This window comes from Mastacembelus armatus, chromosome 17 (genome assembly GCF_900324485.2).
Source record: "Mastacembelus armatus chromosome 17, fMasArm1.2, whole genome shotgun sequence".
NCBI lineage: Eukaryota > Metazoa > Chordata > Actinopteri > Synbranchiformes > Mastacembelidae > Mastacembelus > Mastacembelus armatus.
The window spans coordinates 11,812,689-11,837,413 of NC_046649.1; the positions used below are offsets into that span (position 1 = coordinate 11,812,689).

Here is a 24,725-nt window from a genome sequence, read left to right on the forward strand (position 1 = left end):
TCACAAGTTGGAAGACAGCCGGGATCTGGCAGAGTCTAGCTCTGGAAGGCTGACAATTGAATCTTTCTTGGGAACTCCAGAGTCTGGAGGTCCTGATCCAGTAGCTGCTGCTACTGCCCCCGTAGCAGCAGGTCCACCGGGAGGAGGTGTGGAGGCAAAGGCCACCCTCTGCTGAGCTCCCGTTGATCTCCCTACCCCCGAGGGCCCGGGCAGGCTTGAGTGAGGTGGCTGAGATGGGCCAATGGAGGTGTTGGATGTGCGGGTGGATGGTGGAGGGCTGGGGGCCGCAGAGGCAGCTTGTGGTGTTCCCTCCTGGGGGAGTGAAGGCTGGGAGGCAGACAGAGCCCGGGTATCCTGGCTCAAGCTGCCTGTATGAAGGGAGTGGGTGCTCTTGTGTGAGGCAGGCCTCTGCTGCGTCTGTGTGGGGCTGGGTGCATGGTGTTGTACAAGGGACAACTGGGATCCAGAGGGTCCTGCGCTCGCCATGTACTGGAAAGTCCGCCCTGAAGCTGTGAGTGGGCTTTGGACAGGTGGACTGGAGACTGCAGATCCAAACGCTCCTCCGAGCGTTTGAGGTGGCTGAGACTGAAGAGGAGACATGGAGATTGGGCTGGACAGGTTCTGCACCACCTGGAATCTTCGCACCATACGAGGAGACTGCAGAGTTCCTGGACCCACCAATGGACTTGCCATCTGAGGGCAGAAGCTCATGGCCACAGCCTGCTGGAGGGTGGCGATAGCAGAGCCTGTCTGCGGCTGACCAGGGGGAGCAAAGATACCACCAACAGAGGGGGCCATAGACATGGCCTGCGGCCGCTGCAGGTCTACCAGCTTCACCATCTCTCGGTCATACTTGACAATCTCCTGGATCATCTCGTTCTCCCGGTTGTTGAAGACACCAGAGTTGAGATCATGCTGGACCTTATGCATCAGGATGGAGTTCTTTTTACCTGCAGAAGGAAATAAATGCATTAACTATTAGTGCAGATGCATAATGAGAAGGGACAGAACAAGAGGGACACAAGCAGAACAAAAGAAAAATATGGAAAAAAGAGTCCTGCAGAAGGACGACAATATAAGGTAGATATAGTGTGTGATGTCCTTCACACCAGGTACATCCTCCAGCAGAACAAACCCAGAGGAAAACTATCACCCTGTACTCACATCTACTGTTACAGTGTCCTGTGTTTGTTCCTGAGGGAACAACACAGCTCATTTTACTGCCTATTTCAACATTAATATTCTTCAAACAATCAGAGAGTGAGAGTCATTCACAGTCACTCAAAGTTACACTTTACAGATGCTAAATATTTTTTCTTGCTAGATACTGTAAATGTTTGACAGCAACAGTGTTATGTATGCATGTACTGGCATAACTTTAATAATTAAATGTAATAATCCTAATTTTTTTTGTACCTATGCGGTCCAGACGATCTATGGCAACAGTCTCAAACGCTCGTCTCATCATGGGATATTCTTCCAGCACCTCGTTGAAGTGGTCAACAGACAGAGAGTAGAGTCGACAGTAAGTCTCTGCTCGGACACTGGCTGTCCGGCGACCCCGTGTTAATAAACAGATCTCTGAAACAAGGAACGAGAAAGTACAACAGCTTAAAGAAGAAGATAAAAACAGAAAAAAAAACATTAAAGCAACAAGCTGTTGCCCACCTCCAAAGTAAGAGCCATCAGAGAGTTTCATTGCGAGAGTTCCCTTTGTGATGACACTGCAGACTCCATGCTGGATGAAGTACATTTTCTTTCCAATGGTGCCCTCCCTTATTATGTAATCCTGTGGCTGAAACACCTCAAAGTGCAGTTTGGTCAGCATGGCCGTCACAAAGTTTGGTTCTGCGTTGGCAAACAGTGGCATGGACGCCACCAGCTTGCGACAGTTGAAGTTGACAATTTCCTGTCACGACATATGTGATAAGCGTTTGTATTGTAAAATTTACACATTACTGATGGAAAGATCACAGTGTACACAGTAAATCATCATTGGACCTCAAACACAAAAATAATCTTTCTGTACTGTATTATAACACCATTACTAGGTGATACGAATATGTAGATGTTGTGTGTATTATCGTGTGTTCACCTCTCTGAGAGGCTCGCTGAGTTCTCCCAGAATGCTCTCCTCATCAAACATCTTCCCCTGGTATCTGTGCTCGTAATAGTCGTGAATTTTCTGTCGGAAGTCGGCAGGCAGCTTGTGGAAGGACATATACTGCTCCACTTGTTTGTACTAATGAGGAGCGGGTCAGACAGAGAAAGTTTTATGTTAATACACTGCATATAATAATTTTCAAAATATGTATTTAGTGTGTTTAGTGACCCACAGTCAACATGTTGGCTTAGCCAGAGATGATAACTGCAAAATAGTTTTAGCTTGACACTTGGCATTTTTTCACTGTCTATCTTTTCCTTACTGTCAGCAAACCCTGTGAAAAGCCCAAAACTACAATGAATGAATCTTCAGTACTGTCAGTGTAGTCAGAGCCTAAGATAACTCATACAGCTGTGCTGCCATTGTGGCCCCGAACCTATTAGAGCCACACCATCGCATCGGGTGACATATTCCTTTATTATGATGAACGTGGGCACTGCAGTTTATTTTGACTCAGTCCCACATAAACTGTTGTGTTGCTGTAAATACTCACATAAACACCAAATGTGATTTTTTTTTTTTAGCCCCCAAATATGCTCTGTTTACTCCTGTTTGCATAATGTTTGCTAAAAATCAAAGACTTACATGTAGGAAGAATGAATGGGTTGGAGGTGGGAGCCACAGACACAGTAAGGAGATTTAAAATAAAAAGCATTAAGAGGCGGACTGACACATTGTTGATTTTGGTGTTTTCATGTCATAAACTAACAAACCAACAGAAAAAAAAAATGCTACGAATAAAAGACTAAGCAAACAACTTATGAAAAACTATTGTTATGATGCAATTAGTTTTACAGCACAAGGGATCACATCATGTGGGTTTATATTCATTTACACAAAATATGCTTAGGTCTAAAGGTCATTCTTTAGTATATTTAGTCTACTTTAACAACACTAATAAATACACTGGCTAGTCCAACACAACAGCACTGCAATGGGTCCCACGTGAATGTGACAACTGCCCCACAGAGGTGCTGATTCAACTTTAACTTCAGGCCTTAATTTGTGATGCTCTTGAAATGTCTTTTCTCATTTTCAGAGATTATTTTTTTCTTTTGCTGTTACATTCAATTCAATACAAGTCACTACCAGCACAAACTGCATCTTATCAATGGCAAGTAATAAATAACATGTTATTTCAGGATGAGTCAACACAATATGCTCACAAACTTAAAGGCACTCTCAGCCCTTGACCAATGCTACATAGAAGTTAACCAATGACAGATCATTAGAAAGTAAAGGGTCAGACGACAACAAAGTCAGGTTATGCGAATGAAGATTCAGCCGCTGGAAAACCCCAAACTATGTGGCTGCACACAGGGGAAATGATAGATGTGGCAGTAAACAGAAGAGACAGTAAACTGAAAAAAGATTTCTGCTTGTACTTTGCTGTCACACTGCGTACACTTCAACGCAGCTCAGATGGAAAGCTTCATAAGACCACAGATAAACGCTGCACCTATGAAGCTGTTCAAAACACTATTTTGAGAGGAGGTATGACAGCTCAGTGGGCTGGCACATACTGTGTACTTACAACTTCCAGGGACTGAGGAAGTTGTTGTCCATACCACCTCTATCACCACCAGTCCTAAAACTCTACTTTGTGGTGGATGAACACCACAAAAACTCTCAGCTGTCATCAGCTGGTAGTGGCTTCTTCAGGTTTGTATCAGAGCAGCGACACATTCACACATCTGGAAGGTCCAGGTTGATTTCTGCTACACTAATACTGTGTCACCAGCTGTGTGTCATGTCAGAGGCCCCGAGTAAAACAACAAGGTTCACGTGCTTACACGCTGTTACAAGCCCTAGATCCTCAGGAGCATCAGAAAAATGAATCCTACACTGGAAATTGTTTGCTCTCAGGAACAGACAAGCTGACTCGCTGTTTCCAAAAGAGACACACGTTTGGCAAAGATTTTAAGTGCACAGCTGAATAAATGTGTACACAGGGAAGAGCTATGTCTCAAACCATTTCAGCACAAGGCAATGAATCTTCTCTTACTCGCTGAGTTTATGATGGCAGTACTGTAACTCATGTTGAGCAGAAAAGCATCTAAACCTCCCTGTTACAGAACTCCCAGATCATTGTAGTTTTGCACCTAAAACTTCATCCTGTGAGGACAGTTTCATATACAGCTGGAAAATTATTCAAACTAAAGTCTTTATTTAAAGCATTTACAGTTACAAAAAAATAAGACAATTGAACATTTTATTGCGCTATTGAATCTCCACTTCAGCTTATTGGATATTAAATTAAACACTACCTTTGAGGTTACACTGCTGATTGTCAGCTTTAATTAGTAGGTGATTAAATTCGCATCAGAGAAATTGTGAAGGACCTGTAACCTTTTTTTAACACAGTCCTTCAACTTCAGGAGACATAAACAAAGACATTTACATAAACTTAAATAAGGTCATGTTGTTTCATATTTGTTAACAAATATTCTGTGGTCAATAACAGGCTGGACTCAGCGACCTGTAGACATCACCAGATGTTTGGCATCCTCCCTTGTGGTGCTCTGCCAGGTTTGTACTTAAGCCATCCTTAGTTTTTGCTTATTCCAGTGCTTTTTGCCTTAGGGCTGGGCTGTAGCAAATGAAAAACAGATTTGATTTCAAAACTCAGGTAAAATCAGGTTAGGTGAAAGATTTCTCTAGTCAGGAGAACGTCACTGTTCGAGCTTAAAGTCTCAACTTCCCTGTTTTATTTTTGACCCACTGTGCATCACTACAGAGGTAAACAATGAAAATTAATACTTACTGCATTATATGTAGGTATTGTTAAATGCCACTAATGTTACTTTCTATACCAGGACCCCTCATTGCTCTGCAGTGTCAGAAGGGAATAGTATTGTTACTCTGCCCAGAAAAAGCACTGTGTGTTACTGTCACCTACGCTGCTTCTTTCGGTCATATAACATGAACATAAATAAGCCAAACATGCAACACTTAAATTATTCAGCATGAGGAAATGTCTTGTGGGTGGGGGCAGCTGCACTGCTCCTCTGATGAAGTTACGCAACACAAGGTTTCACCTGCATGAGTGACTCTGCTTCCTGACATCTGCAGATGGAACATGGCCTGAAGAAATGACCCTGTGCCACAACTCTTTACCCAGTGTGTCAAAGCTAACACTGCAGCTGGTGTGCCTTTCATAGAATCCAAGTGCTGACTGTGAACAAAGTGTGGGTGTGGGGTAGTCTGGCAGCAAGGGAAAACCTCACATTTCCAACCAAGATGCTGCAATGAAGCAGCTTTGATGGGATTTGAAGCTCACTCCAGCTGATAGTGACTCGACTAAGTGTAAATGAATGAGGCAACTTAGACGGTGGCATTTAATGAGAGCCTTGTCACAGTGCTCTGTATTGATTATCAAAGGGCCAAACTGGAATTTCTCCAGTTTCACAGACCATAGGGAGCAAAAGTTTGGCCAGTGCGTTAACAGAACCCAGAGGGTGGGACTGACACCCAAATGAATGTGAAAATGACATCCATTTTCTGTGTCACTATATGTGGCAGCAAAAAGCTCCACTGACATTTTGTCATCTAAACTGCTGTTTTGGGAACTTCGTAATTTGGCAATCAGAGGAAAATTCATAGATTTTTGTCTTTGACTTTGAACATAGTTTTCCATTTCTAAGCCCTTTAACTACCCATAGCAGAACGATTTGATCTAGATGTGGTCCCAAGAAGCAGCCAAGAGTAGAAATGATGGGCCCATATCAAAGATGGTAAACACAATTTGGGCCAGCGGCAGCCATAGGCTTTTTAAATTACATCTTTGTTCCACATTTTTAAAGTGACTGACAAAAACCTAGACAGATAAACAGATACATAGGCTGTCTCTCAGATGTGTGGGAAAGTGTCAGGTTATGCACATGAAAATGATAAACTGGAAAAATTACTTTTCAGTGCCACTGATTGAGGAATCTTGAGTTTGGGTTTGATTAGAGATTCTTAAAGCCAAATGTCTATAATATGTAAAGCAAAACAGTTTTTTAATGTTCTAATTACTTTAAATTAATCAACAAAAACCAAGGACCATCTTAAATTAGGTTTATTACCACTAATTATATAATTAGTTTGCATTTTCTTCAACGTGGCATAATCAGCTTACATGCACTGAAACAGAGCAACAGACTGACAAATAAAAAAGATGTTTATAGCTGCCCTCAGACAGGGATCGTGGAGGGAGACCGTGCATAAAAAGACCTCTCCTCCCCCGTCCAGTCCTCTCCTCACCCTTTTCTCCTGCTCGTTCATTCCACAACCTCTCTCCATTGGAAATTCTAATTCGGGTTCATCCCATAAGACCATGTGGATGTATAATTCATTCACTTCATTCGCTGCTAAATCGCCTTTTTATATTATAAAGCACATTCACCAAAGAGGAGAAAATCAGATAGTGGTAAATCAGAGCTTGTCTTGCCTGTCTTCAACACAAAGATGTGTACAGAGGGAGGAACCACACACTGTGGGGTCTCACACAGTACAAAGTCTCCTTTAATGATCGGCGGCTTTTGAGGAAATGCTGAAAAATCCTATAATTCAGTCAAAGGGAGTTAGGACCAAAGTATGCTGGCTGATAAGGGATTGTATATCAAACACACTTTCTACCATGGTGGTGCATATCATTTGGCTAAAGAAATGCTGTTTTTGTTGTAGACACTGAACATGAATCTCTTAGTCAGTCAGGTTCTGGATAATTGGAGCCATCAGTGACAGTCTGACTAAGAGAAGACAGATCACTGTTGTTGATGGTGCCAGAAAGAAGGAAAAGGAGAAGATGGTAGAAAACAATCATGCATCCTGCTTGCATCCAAGCTTTATAACAACATTTTTTTCTGTATTTTATTTTTTAGTTACTATAATTGGGTTTAAAGTGGTTTATTTAGCACAAAACATAGGAGAAAAACAGTAAATCTATGTATTTGAAAAATTCAAAATGTTTAAATAAGTAAATATAAATCTACCAAAGCACAGTTGTAAATTATGAAAGCAACAGTGGCTGAATTCCATTTAGCTGCTTCAGCTTCAGGGTTCTGGTACTGTGCATAGTGGTTTGTTTATGTTAACTACACCTCAGCTTTTCTTACTCTAACAAATCAAGATTTTTGCTGTGAAAAGGTTTATTGTATGGGCGTTGAGACAGATGTCATTTAAGCTGCATGTCACATTCAGGTCATATTGTTAGGCCATAATTACAGGCAGCTGGTTGGGAAAAAAAAAAGTTCACGTCAACCTAACAGCTGTAATTCTGAATAGGTGAGGAAATTCAGGAAAAGAGTGTAGATATAAAGAATTACAGAGATGAACAAATTACAGGTAAAATGGCCAAATACTGCCTGAACATTGCCACGTCTCAATAACAGGATATTTTCCTGCTTGAATGCAGCATGGGCCGAGGTCTAATCAGGCAAAATGAAACTGGGTGGACCATGGGCCGTGAAGGGCCTTTAATGCTGCATTTTCTAGTGACCTCGCACAGTTTTGCATGAAGTGTATCATGTCTGACTCAAAAAGGCAACATCACAAAATATGATGCACCAAAAAAACACACGTCTATTAGTCACACATCCTGACTGCAACTTTCAAAGGCGTATTAAACATAGCACAAGTCAGACTTCTTGTTTCTATGCAGCTCTAGCTGCCCCTCTGCTACGTGCATGGCACTGTGCACTGTTACTACGTATAAATAACTCATAGGTCTCTGCACCAAAGCCATCAAGCCAAATTCTCCCAAAATTTGACCTGCATGGATTCTGAGGATGACATTACTGCTTGGCTGAAATAGAAACCTCCACAAAAAGCTAGCTCGAGCCTCAGTGAGGCTGTAACATGCTGCCAGCAGACTTGTTTTGCTAACACTCTCCAAATGATAAAAATGTCACTCACAGTCCTATCTGGAGGCATGGCGAATTCACCCAGAAGCATCAGCATCAGCCTCGTTGGCATGGCTGGCACTTTTTTGCTCTGCATGTTTTTGTTTTTTTTGTTTTTTTAAATAAACACATCTTCAGCTGAAATACTAATCCTCACAGAGCAGCAGAAAAAAAAGAAAATCTGACAACTGGTCAGAAAAAGGGCTCTGTGGAAATGCACTTCCCTGCCCTCAGCAGAAAAAAGGAAATATTCTCTGATGGGGTGATGACGCATTAAAAAATGTAAGTGAGCACATACAGTATTACGAACAAATTTCTAATGTGAAAGCATATTTTTTCCTAATGTATTGTTAAACTGAATTAAAAAATACTGTTTGAGGATTATACTGATTTATACAACTCATCACAGCTCTTAAATATTAGACTTAAGGTTTTTGTCAGTGCTCCCATGTCCGGTAGTACAAATCCAGCTGGATATTGAAAACTGAGGGCAAAACTTCAACTTTCAACCCTCAATAGCAAAACACTCCTCATATATAAACGGAATGGATTTCTCTCCTTTTAGTCTTTTAAATCCCAGAAACACGAAGGCACTAGTCAGCACTCAACTTGCTGAACTGTTGTCTTCTAAACCAATTATTGGATGTAATTTATACACCATCCACAAGCCTCAACAAAAACACTCTAAAACACGTGAAACAGACAGTGTTCAAGTATCTCACAGTGCACTAGGTCTACAATAAGGCCCTCAAGTCTACCACAGGTTTCCCTTCCCCCCTCGCCTGCTCCCGTAGCAGCCGGTTAGCAGTAGCACTGCACCTCTCAAGGACACCAGCACCACCAGAGAGGGGAAGAGAAGAAGAAAGAGAGAAATTTAGATCAGGAGGGGAGGAGAGAGAGAGACAACAGCAGAAAATATTTCAGGGGTGGAGGGGAAGAAAAAAGAAAAGATGAGATCATGTAAAAAGGGGTGAATGCAGACGGAAGCCAGTGAGTGAGCGGTCAGGAAAAAATAGAGGGGCAGCCATGGTTGCTTACGTCACCTTCAGGATGACATTGGCAGGACACACAGGTCTGCTGCCTCATCAATTCTACTGCTGCCCAAGGGGACATCATATCACACACACACACACACACACTCTATATCACTCTCTCTATATATCTCGTTTTCTCCCTCATCTGCCCCCCACCTTCCCCCGCCCCCGTCCCCACACCACACACACATACCGACCAGCCCCTGGCAATGTGGCTCTACCTGGCCGAACACACCCGCAGCCTCTGATTGGCTGCTCAAAGCCAGCAACACATCCTCTGCTCCCCAGCCAGCGAGACTCTGCTTGGAAACAGAGAGGCTGCGCTGTTACCACTACAGGCCACTGCTGCAGCACTACTCAGTACTCATCCCATGCCCATCCCTGTTTTTAACAGATGTCTGAGAGTCAAACATTAAATCTATTTAATGTAGGTGTATAATAATGTTGATTAAGGTCAACTCCCAGAGGAAACTGCACTTGTGTGACCTGATGCTACATAATACTATTATATATAGACACAGTTTTACACTTTGGATACAAATCCCACATTGTAGATAAATTCAGTCAAGCTACATTAAATTTCTATTTGATCTGCAGCAAATATTTACTAATGCAAGATCCATTGCAGCTTGTGAATAACAAAGAAAAAGGAAGAAAAAAAAAAAGATGCATATGTTAATGAGCAACCATGGTTTTGATCAATTTTAAAAAACTGGTCTCTGAAGGTGTTTTTCAACCACAAATCTCAGCTGTCCAAAACTCCTCAACCACGTTAAAACCGATCCTTTTTCTCCCATGATACTGATTCCATTACCCAAATTCAGTCAAGTCTCAACAGATGTCAAGTCAATACCAGTGATCTTGTTTTCTTACATTTAAAATCTATAAAATTCTCTATGAGGAGCTGAATGAAGCCATTCTTCTGAATGTAACATAAGATAATGTAATGTAACTGCATATCCGCTCATACAGTATATGCAGACTTACATGCAATTTTTAGGTTTTATTATTTGCCTATTAGATATAAAGCCATTCCTTATTTTCTAAGCCTCTCTTATTTAATGAACATGTGATCAGTTCTGTTTCATCTATACAGCCATTGTTGCCAAATACACAGTGTGAAAAGCACAACCAACACTGCATGGTGTTCATCTTTCCTAACACTTTTCTAACCATAGAGCCTATCCCAGCTCTCTTTGGGTGAAAGGCAGGGGTACACCCTGGACAGGTCACCAGTCCATCACAGGGCCACATAGAGACAAACAACCTCACACACTCACACTCACTCCTATGGGCAATTTAGAGTCACCAATCAACCTGACATACATGTTTTTGGACTGTGGGAAATAACCAGAGTACCTGGAGAAAACCCACACAAGCACGGGGAGAACATGCAAACTCCACACAGAAAGGTCCCTGCTGGGTTTCATGGGTTTTGTTATTTTTGGACAGTCCCCAGTTGTGTCTCAACTCAGGGAGTGTGTTAAAAGGATGTGGTCTACAAAAGTGCAGCCTTTTGTAGCCGTTGTAGTCTGTATAGGCTGAAGTATGAGCTGAAATGAAATAGGACAGCCTTGTCTACAGAGGACTTCCTGTTTGCATCACCAACTCCTGTTGCCTAGCAACAGCAGGTGGCCCAGAGTTGGACAATGATACTGGGAACATTTATTAATATTATCGCAAATGATGGAGCCAGAAATGTTAGTTATATTTGTTCGTTTGGTGTTAAAAAAATGCTCACCACCGAGAGATTCTTAAGGCCTCTTGTTTTTAAAGAATTGTTACGTCATTTATTTGACTTTTCGACTCAAAACCCATTATTTACAGCTGTCTAATAAGGTGGACTCGGACTCCGCTAGATCCATAGATTCACTACTTGTGTCTGGTCGCCTTTTGTCACCAGTGTACAAAGCATGTTGGGATATGTTGGGCTGCAAAGGATACAACAAGCCTTTGTTTCCTGGGAATAGAAGGCACAGAACAGTCTTGTCGCAATGCTGTGACGCTACAGGCTTTCAAATGCAGCCTTCGAAGGATGCAGCCCCTGTATTGAGACACACCGACATGTATTTTCCCCATTTTCAGTCTTCATGCTTTGATTTGATTTGATATAAAATTGTGTGTTGCATCTCATAGCATATAATGCAAATCACAACAACATACCACAAACATTTATGGTCTGACATACTGACTACATCTGTTCTGTGGGACTCCAAAGCTTCTATTTGATGGCAACAGCCTGTATCACCATTAAAAAATGAGAGGAGCCGGATGTTGATATTACCAGTCAGAGAAAACATCCTTTGAGCATATTTAGTCTGAAAACTCTGCCCTGACCCAGAAACTGTGAGCTGATCTAGGCTAACCGAGGCCAGAGGTGGTGGTAGCTTCACATTTACTGACTGATATGAGAGTAGTATATGTGTTCTCATATGACTCCAGGCAAAAGAAAGTGTTTTGCCAAAATGTCAAACTATTCCTTCAAGTACAAATAAAAGTGTAAATCTGGATGTTAAGTGGTTTGGAGAAAACAGCAAACAAAAGAGTGTTGGAAACAACATCACGTAGGACAGGGTTGATTTAACAAAGCACCTCACCTTTTCTTGATACTGCCGTCTCGAAGAGTCCAGAGACTGGATAAGGGCTGTTGCATGGCCAATAAAAACAGCATAGCAAGTAGCTCCAACAATCATACTCAGCATGGTGAGCCAGATATCTGATAGACTCTCCGGGGCCTGCCGGCCATAACCAATGCACAGCATGTGGCTCATTGCCTTGAATACAGCAAAGGAGTACAGCTCAGACCAGGTATCATTCTGTGGATAGAGAAAAATAAAGATAAACAATTAAAAACATTTTTCATTATATACAAAGGCATGTTTGAGGGAGTATGGTGAAAGTGTGTAAAGGACCAGAAGAAACGCTTTGGGAACAGCGGGTTCATGCACACAAATGAGAACTTGAGGGACAGAGTTGCATTAGAAAGAGGGAGGAAGAGGAAACATCATCAGGGGAATCCTTTGAGGCCTAATCAGCAAAGCAGAGATGGTTTGGAAATTATTTCCTCAGAGACAAATGGTAATGATGGGTCATTAAAAATGCCCTCTCAGCGCTGTGTAAATAGGAATCTGCTACAGACAGTGACAGACTACAGGCACTAGGCTGCTTCTGTGGAGATTCATGAAGGGACAAACCTTACATCCTAACTTCTGAAAACAACAAGTAGCAATATTAGATCAGCTCTTATCAACACTAAGCATACTATCTTAGCTGTAAATAATGGATCAATGTGACTTCACTGAAGCTTTCAGTCAAAACTCTCTTACTCAGAAAGGAGACGAGTATCCGAGCAGCACACTCAATTTGTCCATCAAGCTTCCTTTGTTGATCTTTTCCCTTCATTAGCACTGAGTGGTGACTGTGGTGACCTCAGTCCCAACACACTGCTGACACCATTTAATTCAAACTTAAACCAAAAGTTAGGATTGAAACCTAGATTTTTTTTTTTAAGTATTCTACCAGATAAACTCCTAAGATACATGGATATCACAGCCTGTATTCAGACAGCAAAGCCATTCAACTATTTCCTTTCTTATAATCTATAGAGAAGTGTAGAAGCAGTCTATTAGCCCATTTGCTATTACACCATAAAACATGCAATTTTTGCCTGCTTTTTTTTCTTTCTAACAGCTAGCCCCATTTTATTCTTGTGAAAACAATAAGTCTGCAAAATAAATTTTCATGAGTTAAGAAACACAACTCTGTTTTAAGCTTTGTGGATTCACAGGGTTATTAAAGGTTTAATTCACGGATAAAGATGTGGGAAATGCTTCACTATACTACACTTGGTCTTTTCAGTTTATGAAAACTCACTAAAGTTTGAAATACATGGTTTTCACTGAAAAGCATTGAAATATTCAAAAGCTAAAAACTAATGAATTCTTTGTGTGTTTGTAAGACAAAATATTATCTGATTTCATCTTTTCTTTTACCTCTTTGTTATATGACTGCAAATGAGATATTTTGCGTTTTTATTCAAGAAGTACCTGGGAAACAGGGGCAGTCTCTTTTTTAACTCTTTTCTAATGTTTTACAATAAAAAATGTAATAAATGAAACAATTATTTAAATAATCAGTGGACATTAGATACAAAAGTAAAGAAGTCACAGGTAAAACACAGCTACATGTGTCTTTTGTTATAAACCCTTGAGGCAGACCATTAAAGGGCCACATAGAGAAAGAAGTACTTTTCCATCATGAGCAATGGAAAATGAAAGAGAAGAAAAATAAATATAGCTCCACCAAGTGGGCTGAGGCTAAATGGTGTATATGAAAACAGAAAGAGAAACAGTGGAGTGCAACAGATTGAATAATAGATGAGCACTTTGATTCTGAAATAGCACAGGCAAGAGTGAGGGAGGGAGAGAGACTCCATATCCTCACAAGCCTCAACAGCCCTCTCCAGAGATTTCAGTTTGGGAACTATCCGTTGGTTTGTTGATAATCACCGTCTCCATATAGTCCGTTTGAAGCTGATAGTTCAGAGTCTATAAATTTAGCTTACAGTGTCCTGAAATGTGTCTTTCCATATGTTGCGATGACCTTGCTGTGCAGCAGGTCTGCTATATTTCACATATTAAACTCTGATGTGAATTTCACCTGCCAAGCACTATGACTACATGCAGGTAAGTTACAGTCCTTCAAGGAGTGACATGTTACCCACAACAGCCAAAATGTAGCAGTGTTTAGCTCAGGGTGCACTGTTTGCCATGCCAGCAGCTCTGTACTGTTTATTCTAAAGAAAACTAAAGTGATAAATAGGTCAAATAGGTTGGTGGTCTCAGATTAAAGGGCTTTGGCAGCATACAGTACCGTATATCATCAGGGTTTATCATATGAGTGTTGAAGATGGGGGATCTTTATTTTCCCAGAACATTCAGGCCTAAATTATGTTCATCCTCACAGGAGCATGAATGTGTGGACAGGATACCATCCAGTATTTTTTGAGACATTTCAAACTGGACTAATGGTGGGTGTTGCCATTCCCACAGACATACCAGTAAAGTTACAAAAAAGTTAACCCAAAGGCATACAATGTTCACACCTCTCTGCACTGAGCACTAAAGGACTCAGTCTCTGAATAGGACTAAAGGATGCAAGGATTTGAGAAATTAGGAGAGGCAGGCAGAAGCAGATAATGGAAAATGGACTTCTATCACACTGAATGACCAATGACTGTCCAACGACAGATAAGCTAGACAAATACCGAAAGATAATCAATGCACATGCAACAAAACCACTGGCCGGACCCTGTCACACACCCACCAGTTTAGTCTACAATGGCTTATCTGGGCTTTATTGTGTAGTCAGCTCTGCCTTCTCCTTCCTCTCTCTGTCTTGTTTTCTTTCTTCCCTCAGCTCATCCTGCCTCAGTGAGCGTGTGTGGTCTTGTTATATGTGAGGTGAAATATGTTCATACTCAATGTGAAAACCAAAGCAACCTCTGGCCCATGAGGGCTCATTTTAGGTTTAACGAACAGGGTGGCTGCCTGGACTGGTGTGCATGTGTTGGGCTAAATGCTTTAACCCCTAATTTATTCCATTGTATGGTTTTAATAGAAATGTTTAACCTTTTGGGAAATAAGTTTATTCACTTTCTTGCTCCAATGAAAACACTGATACCACTCTCACCCCTGCGTGATGAGCATGGGGCAGAACATAGTTAGATTAACTTTATTTGAAAACTGAAGCAGAGGGAAATAGACATTTTTAGATTTCTGTTCGTCTACTGGTAAACCAAATATGTGTTAATTCGTGAGCTTTAGCTTTAGAGGTGCTGCTAGGAGTATCTCTTAGCTCTGGACAGAGGCACGTGAACTAGCTCCACCTGCTCCCAATTTTTATGGTAAACTTATCATCTGGACAAGGGTGGCATGAAAGATTTTGTCTAAATAACTGAATAATTATGTTTCCTAAAGTTTCTAATATTCCAATAAAGGCAATTGTTAAAATATAACTAACAATGTTTTCTATCGTGCTATAACAAACTCCTTACAAGTTTTCTAATCACCATGAGTCTTTTATTTACTCAGATGTTTTTAAGTTATGAGAGACAGATTACAACAAATAGACAAATGCAGCAGAGATTTTTGTTCCTGGTCTGGAAAAATAACTTACTTACTATTGACTAAGTGGATCTTTGATTTAGTACTTCTAGCACAAAGTTGATGCTGTTTGAATTAGAGTAAATTAGACCCAGGATTTTTTTGGTACCAGTATCTAATGGCCATTATACTTGAAGTTACTTCCACAGTAGTTTCAGCCTCCAGTCGTGGTAGCTGCTCCCTTGTTTGGCTGCTTTATTGTGTTGTGTTTTGATAATATCTGCCATAATGACTGGAGGATGTCACATTCGGTTTGTTTTGAACTTTTCTCTCATGAGGTAATGTATGAGATATGAATCCATTGATGTCAGTATGAAAAGCAGCAATGAACTGGAGAGTGGGGTATGGTTAAGGTGTATTTCTCTGGGAAACAGTTACAGTCAGGACACAACATTGGTCCTTGAAGTGTGAGCAGCTTGAACTGCTCAATATACAAGGAGCAAGTCATTGCTGCTTGACTAACATTTAAATGCAGTAACGGTACTTCTTGCTTGAGGAGGATGTTGTAGCACTGTCTGTACTCAGCACAGTGAGATCCTTCAGAACAAAAACACCTGTGTTCCTGTGAGACTGAGATAATTACATCCATTTCTCTCCTTGGCCCGGAAACAGGAACTAATTTCTTGTCCATTTACAGAGGTTGGACAGTGGCTTTCAATTTTCATGTTTACAGTTAACAGTATGCTGTTAGTGGACTAGCGAGTTCAAATAAAATTTGCAACAATCAGCAGCAGACCTCTAACACAATTTGGTCAAACAAGGTGGGGTGAGTAAAGAAAGTGAATTAAACCCTTACATAGTGAGCAGAGCACTGTACAGCACAGCCCTCTCCTGCTGATAGCAGTGGGGGATAATAGGAAAGAGAAATCTCTGTGATGTAGGGATGAGTACACACACAGTTGTAATTACAGAGTGGAAACTATACACGCTGTGTCTGTCAGTTAGCGTTGCTGTCAGTGAGCCACTGTCTGATGCGGCGAGATCTTTACCATGAAAATTAACTTTCTGGCTGACAAGACTGTGTAAAGCTAATGCTAAATATAATATAAATTAAATTAATGGATGGAGGTTGGTGTGTAAGCAAACACAACCTATATTCCCAGAGGTATTACAAGTTCGAATGAATCCAATTACTTTTTAGTGGATGTCATCAAGAGTTACAGCATGTTCTCAACGCCCTCCATGGCTCCTGCCCACCCTACACCACCTGGGTCCTGCTACACCACCAGAGCCACTGTAGGGTGCAAGCCTTGATGGATGGCCGAGCACAATGGCTAAGGTTACAAGTTGTCAGCCACTCAATAGGGGGCAGTCTCAGGTGGCTGTAGGCGGCCTGTGACATGCCAGAACAGGGTTTCAGTTTGAGAGTGACTGCTCTCTGGAGGCAGACTGTCTTCGATAATATAAAGGGAAAGAGCAGTAGACAAGTCAGTGGCCTATCAGCCCGAAACTTCATCATCCTGGGCTTCAAACGCTGCACAAGGTAATCATCTTTTGGTCAGTGGAAGCTATTAACAGCAGAAACTTTCAAGTTCTCTTAAAGTTAAAATTGTTGTGCTAAAGAAAGCTCCTATTGATATATTCAGAATAGCCACATATTGCTGTATTGATGTACTATTGATCATTTTTACGATTGATGATTGATTTGATTTAATATAGAAAATGTCAAAACATTATGAAAAATGCCCACCACAACTTCTCAGACCCCACATGGTTCTTCATATAATTTTAGTTTTATCTGACCAACAGTACCCAATTCACAACAAGTTATGATTTAAGAGCAGCAAAACGTCACAATGAAGGAGCTGGAACCAGGGCAGGTATTCTTGATTGACTTAAGTGACTTAACTGATTATCGAACTATTTGGTGATTAATTTTCTGTCAATAGACTAATGAGTCAATTGTCTATTATTTTCAGTTCTAATTAAATAAACATATCTCTCAGTTCTGTTATTTCTGGTGTTCAAGGAGTCATGATTCAAGAGTCATGATTTTATTCAATTTGATCAAATATTTCATGAAAGCTCCATTCATCAGTCCAAAAAATATCCCTGCATACTGAGATCCCGAGTCAATATTCTAATGATTTTATAAAAATGTCAATACTTCCAAGTGCTACACAATAGTGCCAGTTAAACTGCAGTATGTTTGAAACATAAAACAGAGAGTGGGTCCATCCCTTTCATCAACATGAAAGAGAGGAAATGTATTCTCATCAGCACATCACCTTGTTTCAACCAGCATTGCTTTGGAATAGCAATGAAAACAAGAGCGTTATCGTTACCATTATCCAGGTAATACTTCATATTTAAAATTTACAAGTAGTTATGTTCAGTCCTATAAATGTCGAGGAGCGGGATCCTATCTGTTTAAAACCCCATTTTGGACCTGTGCCTTGTCTTTGGGTTAGTGTGGTGCCACCTCACTCAGTAAAAGGCTGATCTGACAGACAGACCTATAAACGACCAGCTTTTATCTCTCTGAGAGAGACGTGGCAACAAAGAACCCAGCTGCAAGCCATATCTCCCCCCCCCCCCAACCTCTGTTTTCCCCTTTTATCGTTCCTGTCATCACCCCACCATGCTGAAGAGTAGGCACCAAGGGATCTAGAGGTGCGCCAAGTTCTCTCTGCTTTCTTTTTCACAGCTTTGTCATTGGTATCCTAAGGTTGTTTTCTATGTCTGTCTTACCAGCTGAATCCTACTGCGGAGGGCAGTGATATTAGTAATTTTCTTGATTTGTTGGAACAAAACACTGACTTTTCCTCCTTAATCAGTAACAGAATAATTCCAACAGATGTCATTTAGGATAATAATGGTTTTCTGAATAATGCTCTGTTTCCAAGGTAGACCATTCTCATTCAAACTGTAGTATGTATCATCACTACCCTACATGATAACAACATGATGGATGGAAATGTTTGATCACCACTTTGGTCTGAACCGAAAGGTCTTAACAACTGTTGGATAGATTGACAGAAATGTTGTACAGATATCCAAGGTCCTTAGAGGATAAATTCTAATGACTTTATTGATGAATCAGCCTTCTAGCTTTTTTCAGTGACTAGTGTCTATATTTATTGTTATTTACTCATTTAAAGGAGGACTCAAACCATTTTTGTTACCTTTCCCATGTTCTGCCAACACTACAACAAAGAAATCAAAAGTTTCCGGTCTTTCATATCATATAAAGCTCGTTCAGATGCAATTGTTCATATAAAAATTTCAGGCTTTTAATCTGTTAATGCTAGAGCATGATATTGATTGACTTTCAGCCAGTGTTTTCTGGTGAGGGTCAGACACTTCAATCAATACTCTGTGATCATGGTTAGTGCTTTCCCAATCAGTTCATAAAAAATCACCAGTTGGCGGGTGGCATGTGCAACTTGGTCTTTACACACTTGATTCCATGACACATACCTCCATCTTGTTGAGGGACACCCAGCAGTCTGAGGGGAAGTCCTGCAGCATGGGAACCAGGAACTGTAGGCAGCCATCCCAGTGACACAGCAGTAGCATCATACCAATCAGGTTAAAGATCCGCATCACCGCACTAGCCAGGTCATAGGTCATATGGAAGATCTGGAGCAAGACAATAAGACAAGAACTGGGCTGAGAGACAGAGATCCAGAATATGTTGGATTTAAAGAGAGACAGACAGACTGCTTCCTACTGCAGTTGTATTATAGGCAAGAACTTTGACAACTACTTTAGACCTTGAATTCATATTTCACCAGCTACCCACTCAGCTGCATCATCTCCTATGGATTATACCAAGTTTGATTAATGAGTAGGGGAGACAGGTTCCCATCAGTCCCGAATCAAACACAGTAAGACATCTGTTACCTAGAGATACATGACATCAATCAGAGGCTCAAACACGCACATAGAGTCCAGTCACACACACAAAACACTCACGCAAGCCTGCAGGCACAGTGATAGACAAACAACACAGACAGACATGCCAAAATGTACAAGTACACACATTCAAACACACAGGATGATGGACACGGACCATCATGATACTTAACAAGTGATAGTCTATGTCATCTCACACATCAATCATTCTCAGACACTGGACAGTCACTTGGGCCAGTCTATTATGTGCCTGACTTCAACAAACTATTCCTTGTTTCTACTTAATAGTTTGATGACTTCTAGAATACAGTAATATCTATAAAGTCTAAATCTGGAGAAATTACAGCACCTTTTATAATAAGAAGAGCCAACGTGGTTTCATAAAGTCGAAGGAATGAGACATGGGTCATTTCTTACTCAGGGCAGTCGTACTACTGAGTGATGATCTGCGATGGAAGTCATAAAGAATGAACTGGATACGAATCACATGTAGTGATCTTTCTAAATGCTGCTTTAACCTTTATGGAGTTTTCACTGTCAGTTTTTATCCGACATAAACTGAGAAGTTATTTATCATAATGTTTTAACTCAGGACGGAGGAAAGTAGTACTGATGGATGTGATCATCACCATGGACAGCGCCAAGAACGCTATGGTAACAAGAAGCAGTTCAGGAGGAGATTCTTGGATTTTCAAAATAAACTGATGATTGATAACGCTAATGAGACAGTCATTTGAAAGTAGGCATTGTCTGTATAAGCGTCTCATTCTCTTCTGCTTTCATTCTTCATGCATGCCAAGTACCACTTCCCATCATGCACCACTGTGTGTGTATGTGTGTGTATCACATCATATCTTCAGAAATCCAATTATCCAAAGGTCAAGTGAGCAGCACAGCCCCACTCCGCTGCTCACCACTGCAAAATGCCAACACCAGGCTGCCAGTACAGGCATAAACGAAAAGTCGAGCAATCCCATGGCATTGTTGAACCGCCTGCCTCCCAAGCTGCTCTCCTACATTTAAGAAAGTAGTTCCACAAGAAGTTGAAGCAGAGTGCATCCCTTACAGTGTAAATAAAAGCCAAGAACCCAAAAAGCGCAGGACTGGGTTTATATGTTAAGTCTAGAGGTTGCAGGGATTCTACTCAGCTACAGCACTCATCTTCACATTCAGTGTCTGCAAGTCAGACCTGTAGGGAAAAGCCAGCTTACCAAACCTCTCCAATCACTTTAAAGAAACAATTAGTCACATATAGTCACCAGGCCTCCAGCGATTCATATTTATCATCACCCTCTACACCACCTGCACTTCCTCTACTGCCTTAATTGATTAACTGTGTTTGCCCTGCTAATAGGTTATTAGACTAACTGATGCTGCCTGTGGAACAGCCTGGTCAGGCAGGGAGACAGAGGGGTAGGGGAGAGTTGTGTGACAATAACAGTAATCAGAGTGTAAAGTTTGTTAGAGCCACAACATCCTGCTGACATTATGCATTTCCCACCAGGTGGCAGGTGAGAACATCAATACCGAGCCTCCAGGCAGTGCAGAGAAATCCACCTGGAGTAGCCAGATTGTTGATTTGGTCACTAGCCAACATCAGCAAATCAGTGACCTTTGATTACTGACTAGATTGGGTGTTTCTTAGTCTTTTTGCATGATTATCGCTGATGTAATATTTACTCATGGAATACATACCTCTTCCCACTGGTGAATGTAACGTATTAATCTGGAAAGCCTCAACAGCCTTAGAAGACTTAGGATCTTGGTAAAGCGGACGATCCTCAGGGCCCGAGCAGTTTTGTACACCTCTGAGTCTATTCCCTTCTCCACTATGAGGAATATGTAATCCACTGGGATGGAGGAGATAAAGTCTACAATGAACCAAGTCTTTAGGTACTTCTTCTTAATGGTTTTAGGGTCCAAAATGATGTCCGAGTTGTCCTCAATGATGATTCCAGTGCGAAAGTTGAGTACCAGGTCCATGAGGAAGAAGGTGTCAGAGACCACATTGAAGATGATCCAGGGGGTAGTGGTCTCATCCTTGAAGAAGGTGATGCCCACAGGGATGATGATCAGGTTGCCCACCATAAACAGCAGCATTGTAAAATCCCAGTAGAACCTAGGAGGCATGTGTAGTTGAGGTGTGTACATGAAAGTGTGTTTACATGGGTGTATACAAGAGAGGAAGAGGGGATGGGGAGGGGGAAAAGAGGCAAAAATAGAGTCAGATTAAATAAAAGGGAGGTGCTGTGGAAAGCTGATAGACACAAGAGACTTCCTAACTCAAAATGGAAACGTGTAAATGAAATACAGGAGCTACATTTCACCTGCCTGAATATGCAAAGCAATAAGAGGATGGAGGCAGGATTCATCCTCCTTTCTTATTATTTATATTTTGTTGGCATTTGCTTTACTTCCGACCATCCTGCTGTAAAACTGAGTATGTAGAAAACTAGTGAAGGTGGTTCTCTCTCGCTCTCTCTCTCTCTCTCTCTCTCTCTCTCTCTCTCTCTATATATATATATATATATATATATGTGTGTGTGTGTGTGTGTGTGTGTGTGTGTGTGTGTGTGTGTGTGTGTGTGTGTGCTGTTTGCTTTCATCAGTAGGTATATAATTTATGTTTGTGGTAAAATCAGGCCTTTTACAAACAAACAGGATGAAATCCAAACAGACTTCTGTAGGTACTGCTGTACTGCTGTATAAAATGTATTGTCAACACCTTTTACAGGTGTAGATCATATTCTTTGCAGTTAACTTCACTCTGAATTTTTAAGCACAAGCAGTTTTCCAGATCTTCTGTAGTGTAAATTTGGTTATCAAACAACAAAATAAGAAAACAGTTTATGCAAATACTGAAATATCAAGCTGAAAAAACAACGTCAGGTAAGTTTTAGCTGCTGGGGACATTTAGGTTCTTTACACATGGAGCTCTTCTACACATAGATGCCATGAAGGCTGCTGTCTTGCTACTCTGTGTCAGTACTAATGTGGCAGTCTGGGTAATGGGACATACAGGGTGAAAGTACACAGGTTTGAGTCCGTCGGAGACGTCTCTGCAGGACAGGTGCAGCGCTGAGTCATTACCCTGCGACTTACGCAACAAGCTCTGACTCCTGCACTCCTCAAAAACAACAACAGCCGCCCCGCTGATGATGTTCGGCGCAACTTTGCTTCTGTAACTATTCATTTATTAGTTTAAGAAGCGGCCATAGCCTCACGTCGACTGGGACTTTGCGTGATAAAGAAATGTCCCCAAAAGTGGCGTGTCCGTGTCAGATTACACGTCTGCTCCTGGTGACATGTCCCAGGTTCAGGCTTTGTGGTCTACCTGCTCGGCGCTATGTGACTCAAACGGGCCCAACATGAATGGCGCTGCGAGGGGGGGGGGGGGGTTCAAAGGCAACGCGGAAACGCACCAGCCGACTCCAAATTAGAAGGGAGCTGTCCACTCCGTGTGGTTCTGAAACCAAATCATGCAGCACAGAATAAAACCTACCCAAAAGCAATTCAGCCACTGATACATGTCGACTAAAGAGCTTAGAGGATTTTTCTTTTTTTAACCAAGGCCACCTCGCTAGGAGCCTTCTTCTCTCGCAGATTTCCCTAAATATTTGCATGAGAAAATAGCTGCTGCATGTCCAGCTGTGTTATCAGTGTTCAGCCGAGATAAACACGGTGCGTCCGACATTAAAATGCAGGATCCGGGGAGTCGTACAGGCGGATATGTCTCCAGTGAGCATGCTTGAGGTTTTCGCACACTTGGCTCAAGGTGACATTCCATTACTGAGTGTACGCAGACACACATACAGACGCGCATAGCACAGACATCCTGTCAGCACGGCTGTTGTCGCAGAGCAGGGCTTATAATAGACTAATAACGATGATAAGTCTATCTCTGATAACAATGGTGTTTTAAATGAACTCGATTGAGCGTCAGAGCGCTGTCCTCTTTGTTAAATGTGAGCGCACTGCAACTAAAAGTCGAGATGTGTTAGCAGGCCGGGCTCGTTGAGCATCCCAGACATGCTCCTGTCCATACAGACTGAAACAGGGTTTGTTTACAACCTTCATAAGACACTGTTGTGAAGTCGATTTGCCTGACAACAGGTTGTTTGGGGACTAAAGGCAGCACGTTGCTATGCATCGATTCAGATCTCTGCAGATTCAGTCATGAGGGGTGGACTGAAAAGTCAGAAGCCATCAGCCTTGAACAATCACTATGCATGTGTTCCCATGGTGGAGTTACAGTGGTTACTCACTATAAAGTAAGTTGTAGATGACACCGAGGACCCATAAGGTCCCTCGGGACTTTCAACGTGCCACCAGTGGCAGCTCTTACCTGAAATCACTGTAAGGGTGGATAATCCAATTTCCAGCTGATTTTACCCTCTCCTGCTCTCTCTCCACCGCTTTTTGACTACCATACATGCGTAAGGAGAATTTGTTAACTCCAGGCTGCAGCATACTGCTAAACTGCCGCTGCATGAAGCTGGCTTGGCTGCCTCGAGGTTCCGCATCTTCAGCCGGCATGATTGGTGGTCCATCCTCCGGCTTCTGGAAAGTGACAGAGTTCCTAGGCTGCTGGGTCTGAGTCTGAGTCGGACCATGCAGTGAGGACGACGCTTTCCGGCTCGGCGCGTTAGAGAAGGACACTTTGGAGTCCTTCTTCTCGGAGACACCACTGGATATGGGAGTAGAGCCGGGGATTGCGCTCTCTCCTCCGGTCCCCCCAGTCAGGGACCCGCCTGGTGTGATTGAGCCGTCCATACTGGCTGTGGTCGAGTTACATGCTCCTCGCTTGGCGCTCCCTCCGTCCTCGGCCCTCGCCGACCCGCCTGTCTGCTTCTCCTGCTTGGAGATGATTGAGCGCAGGCTCCCGGTACCCGAGTCCCTCCTGCATTCTCCGTTTTTGTTGCATTTCATGCTGGAAATTGGAGCGACGCTGTTGCAACCATCACCCACTGTCGCGTTTAAAACCTCTCCCGCGACGGCAGATTCCAACGCCTCCGCCCCAGATGCTCTCCTGGTCTCGCCGCGCTGGGCAGCATCGCCCGGACTGGGTGTCTGGGTCTCGGTAGCTCTGGAAGCAGTAGTGGACCGTGGGGCGGCAGGAGCGTCCTCTGTGTGCGTAAGGCAGGGCTCCTTGTTGGAGTTCCTCCTGGAAGCCGAGGACGCGGCTCCCCCTCCTGGCGTAAAGTTCTTCATCCTAATACTGCCGCCTCCTCCTCCACCTCCGCCACTGCCGCTCCCCCCGGCTCGGCGCAACCGCGGATGCTGAAACTTGGACTCCTCTTCTCCGTCCTCCGTCTCGTCCATCACGACGTCGCTGGGCACACCGGGCTGCTTAGCGCTCGGTGCGCCGGAAGAACCGGAGTCCGGACAGTAGGAGCTGTTGATGCTTCTTGTGCACTTGGACGCAGCAGCCTCGGGTGCGCTGATGTGACTGCATCCACTACCGCCCACCGCCTTTTTTTTCATCTCGGCCGCAGATGCCGGTGAAACCTCATTCCTGTCCATGACATTGGGAATATCAAATTTAGTCTCCAATTATCTGTGGAAAAAAACAATCAGACAGAGGGGGGGGGGGGTACAGAGGGAGGAGTGGACGTGACTC

At 42.4% G+C, this 24,725-nt stretch overlaps 1 protein-coding gene across 1 annotated transcript; it reads right to left on the reverse strand.

Moving 5' to 3' along the window:
• LOC113134458 (potassium/sodium hyperpolarization-activated cyclic nucleotide-gated channel 2) lies at positions 1-24,634 on the reverse strand. The gene is made up of 8 exons (XM_026313840.1): positions 23,451-24,634; positions 20,801-21,224; positions 18,668-18,829; positions 11,681-11,899; positions 2,096-2,242; positions 1,669-1,909; positions 1,417-1,581; positions 1-950 (listed from the first exon to the last, which is right to left on the reverse strand). The coding sequence occupies exons 1-8, from the start codon at positions 24,626-24,628 to the stop codon at positions 1-3; spliced, it is 3,486 nt and encodes a 1,161-aa protein (XP_026169625.1). The 5' UTR covers positions 24,629-24,634.
• Positions 24,635-24,725: the final 91 nt, after the last annotated feature.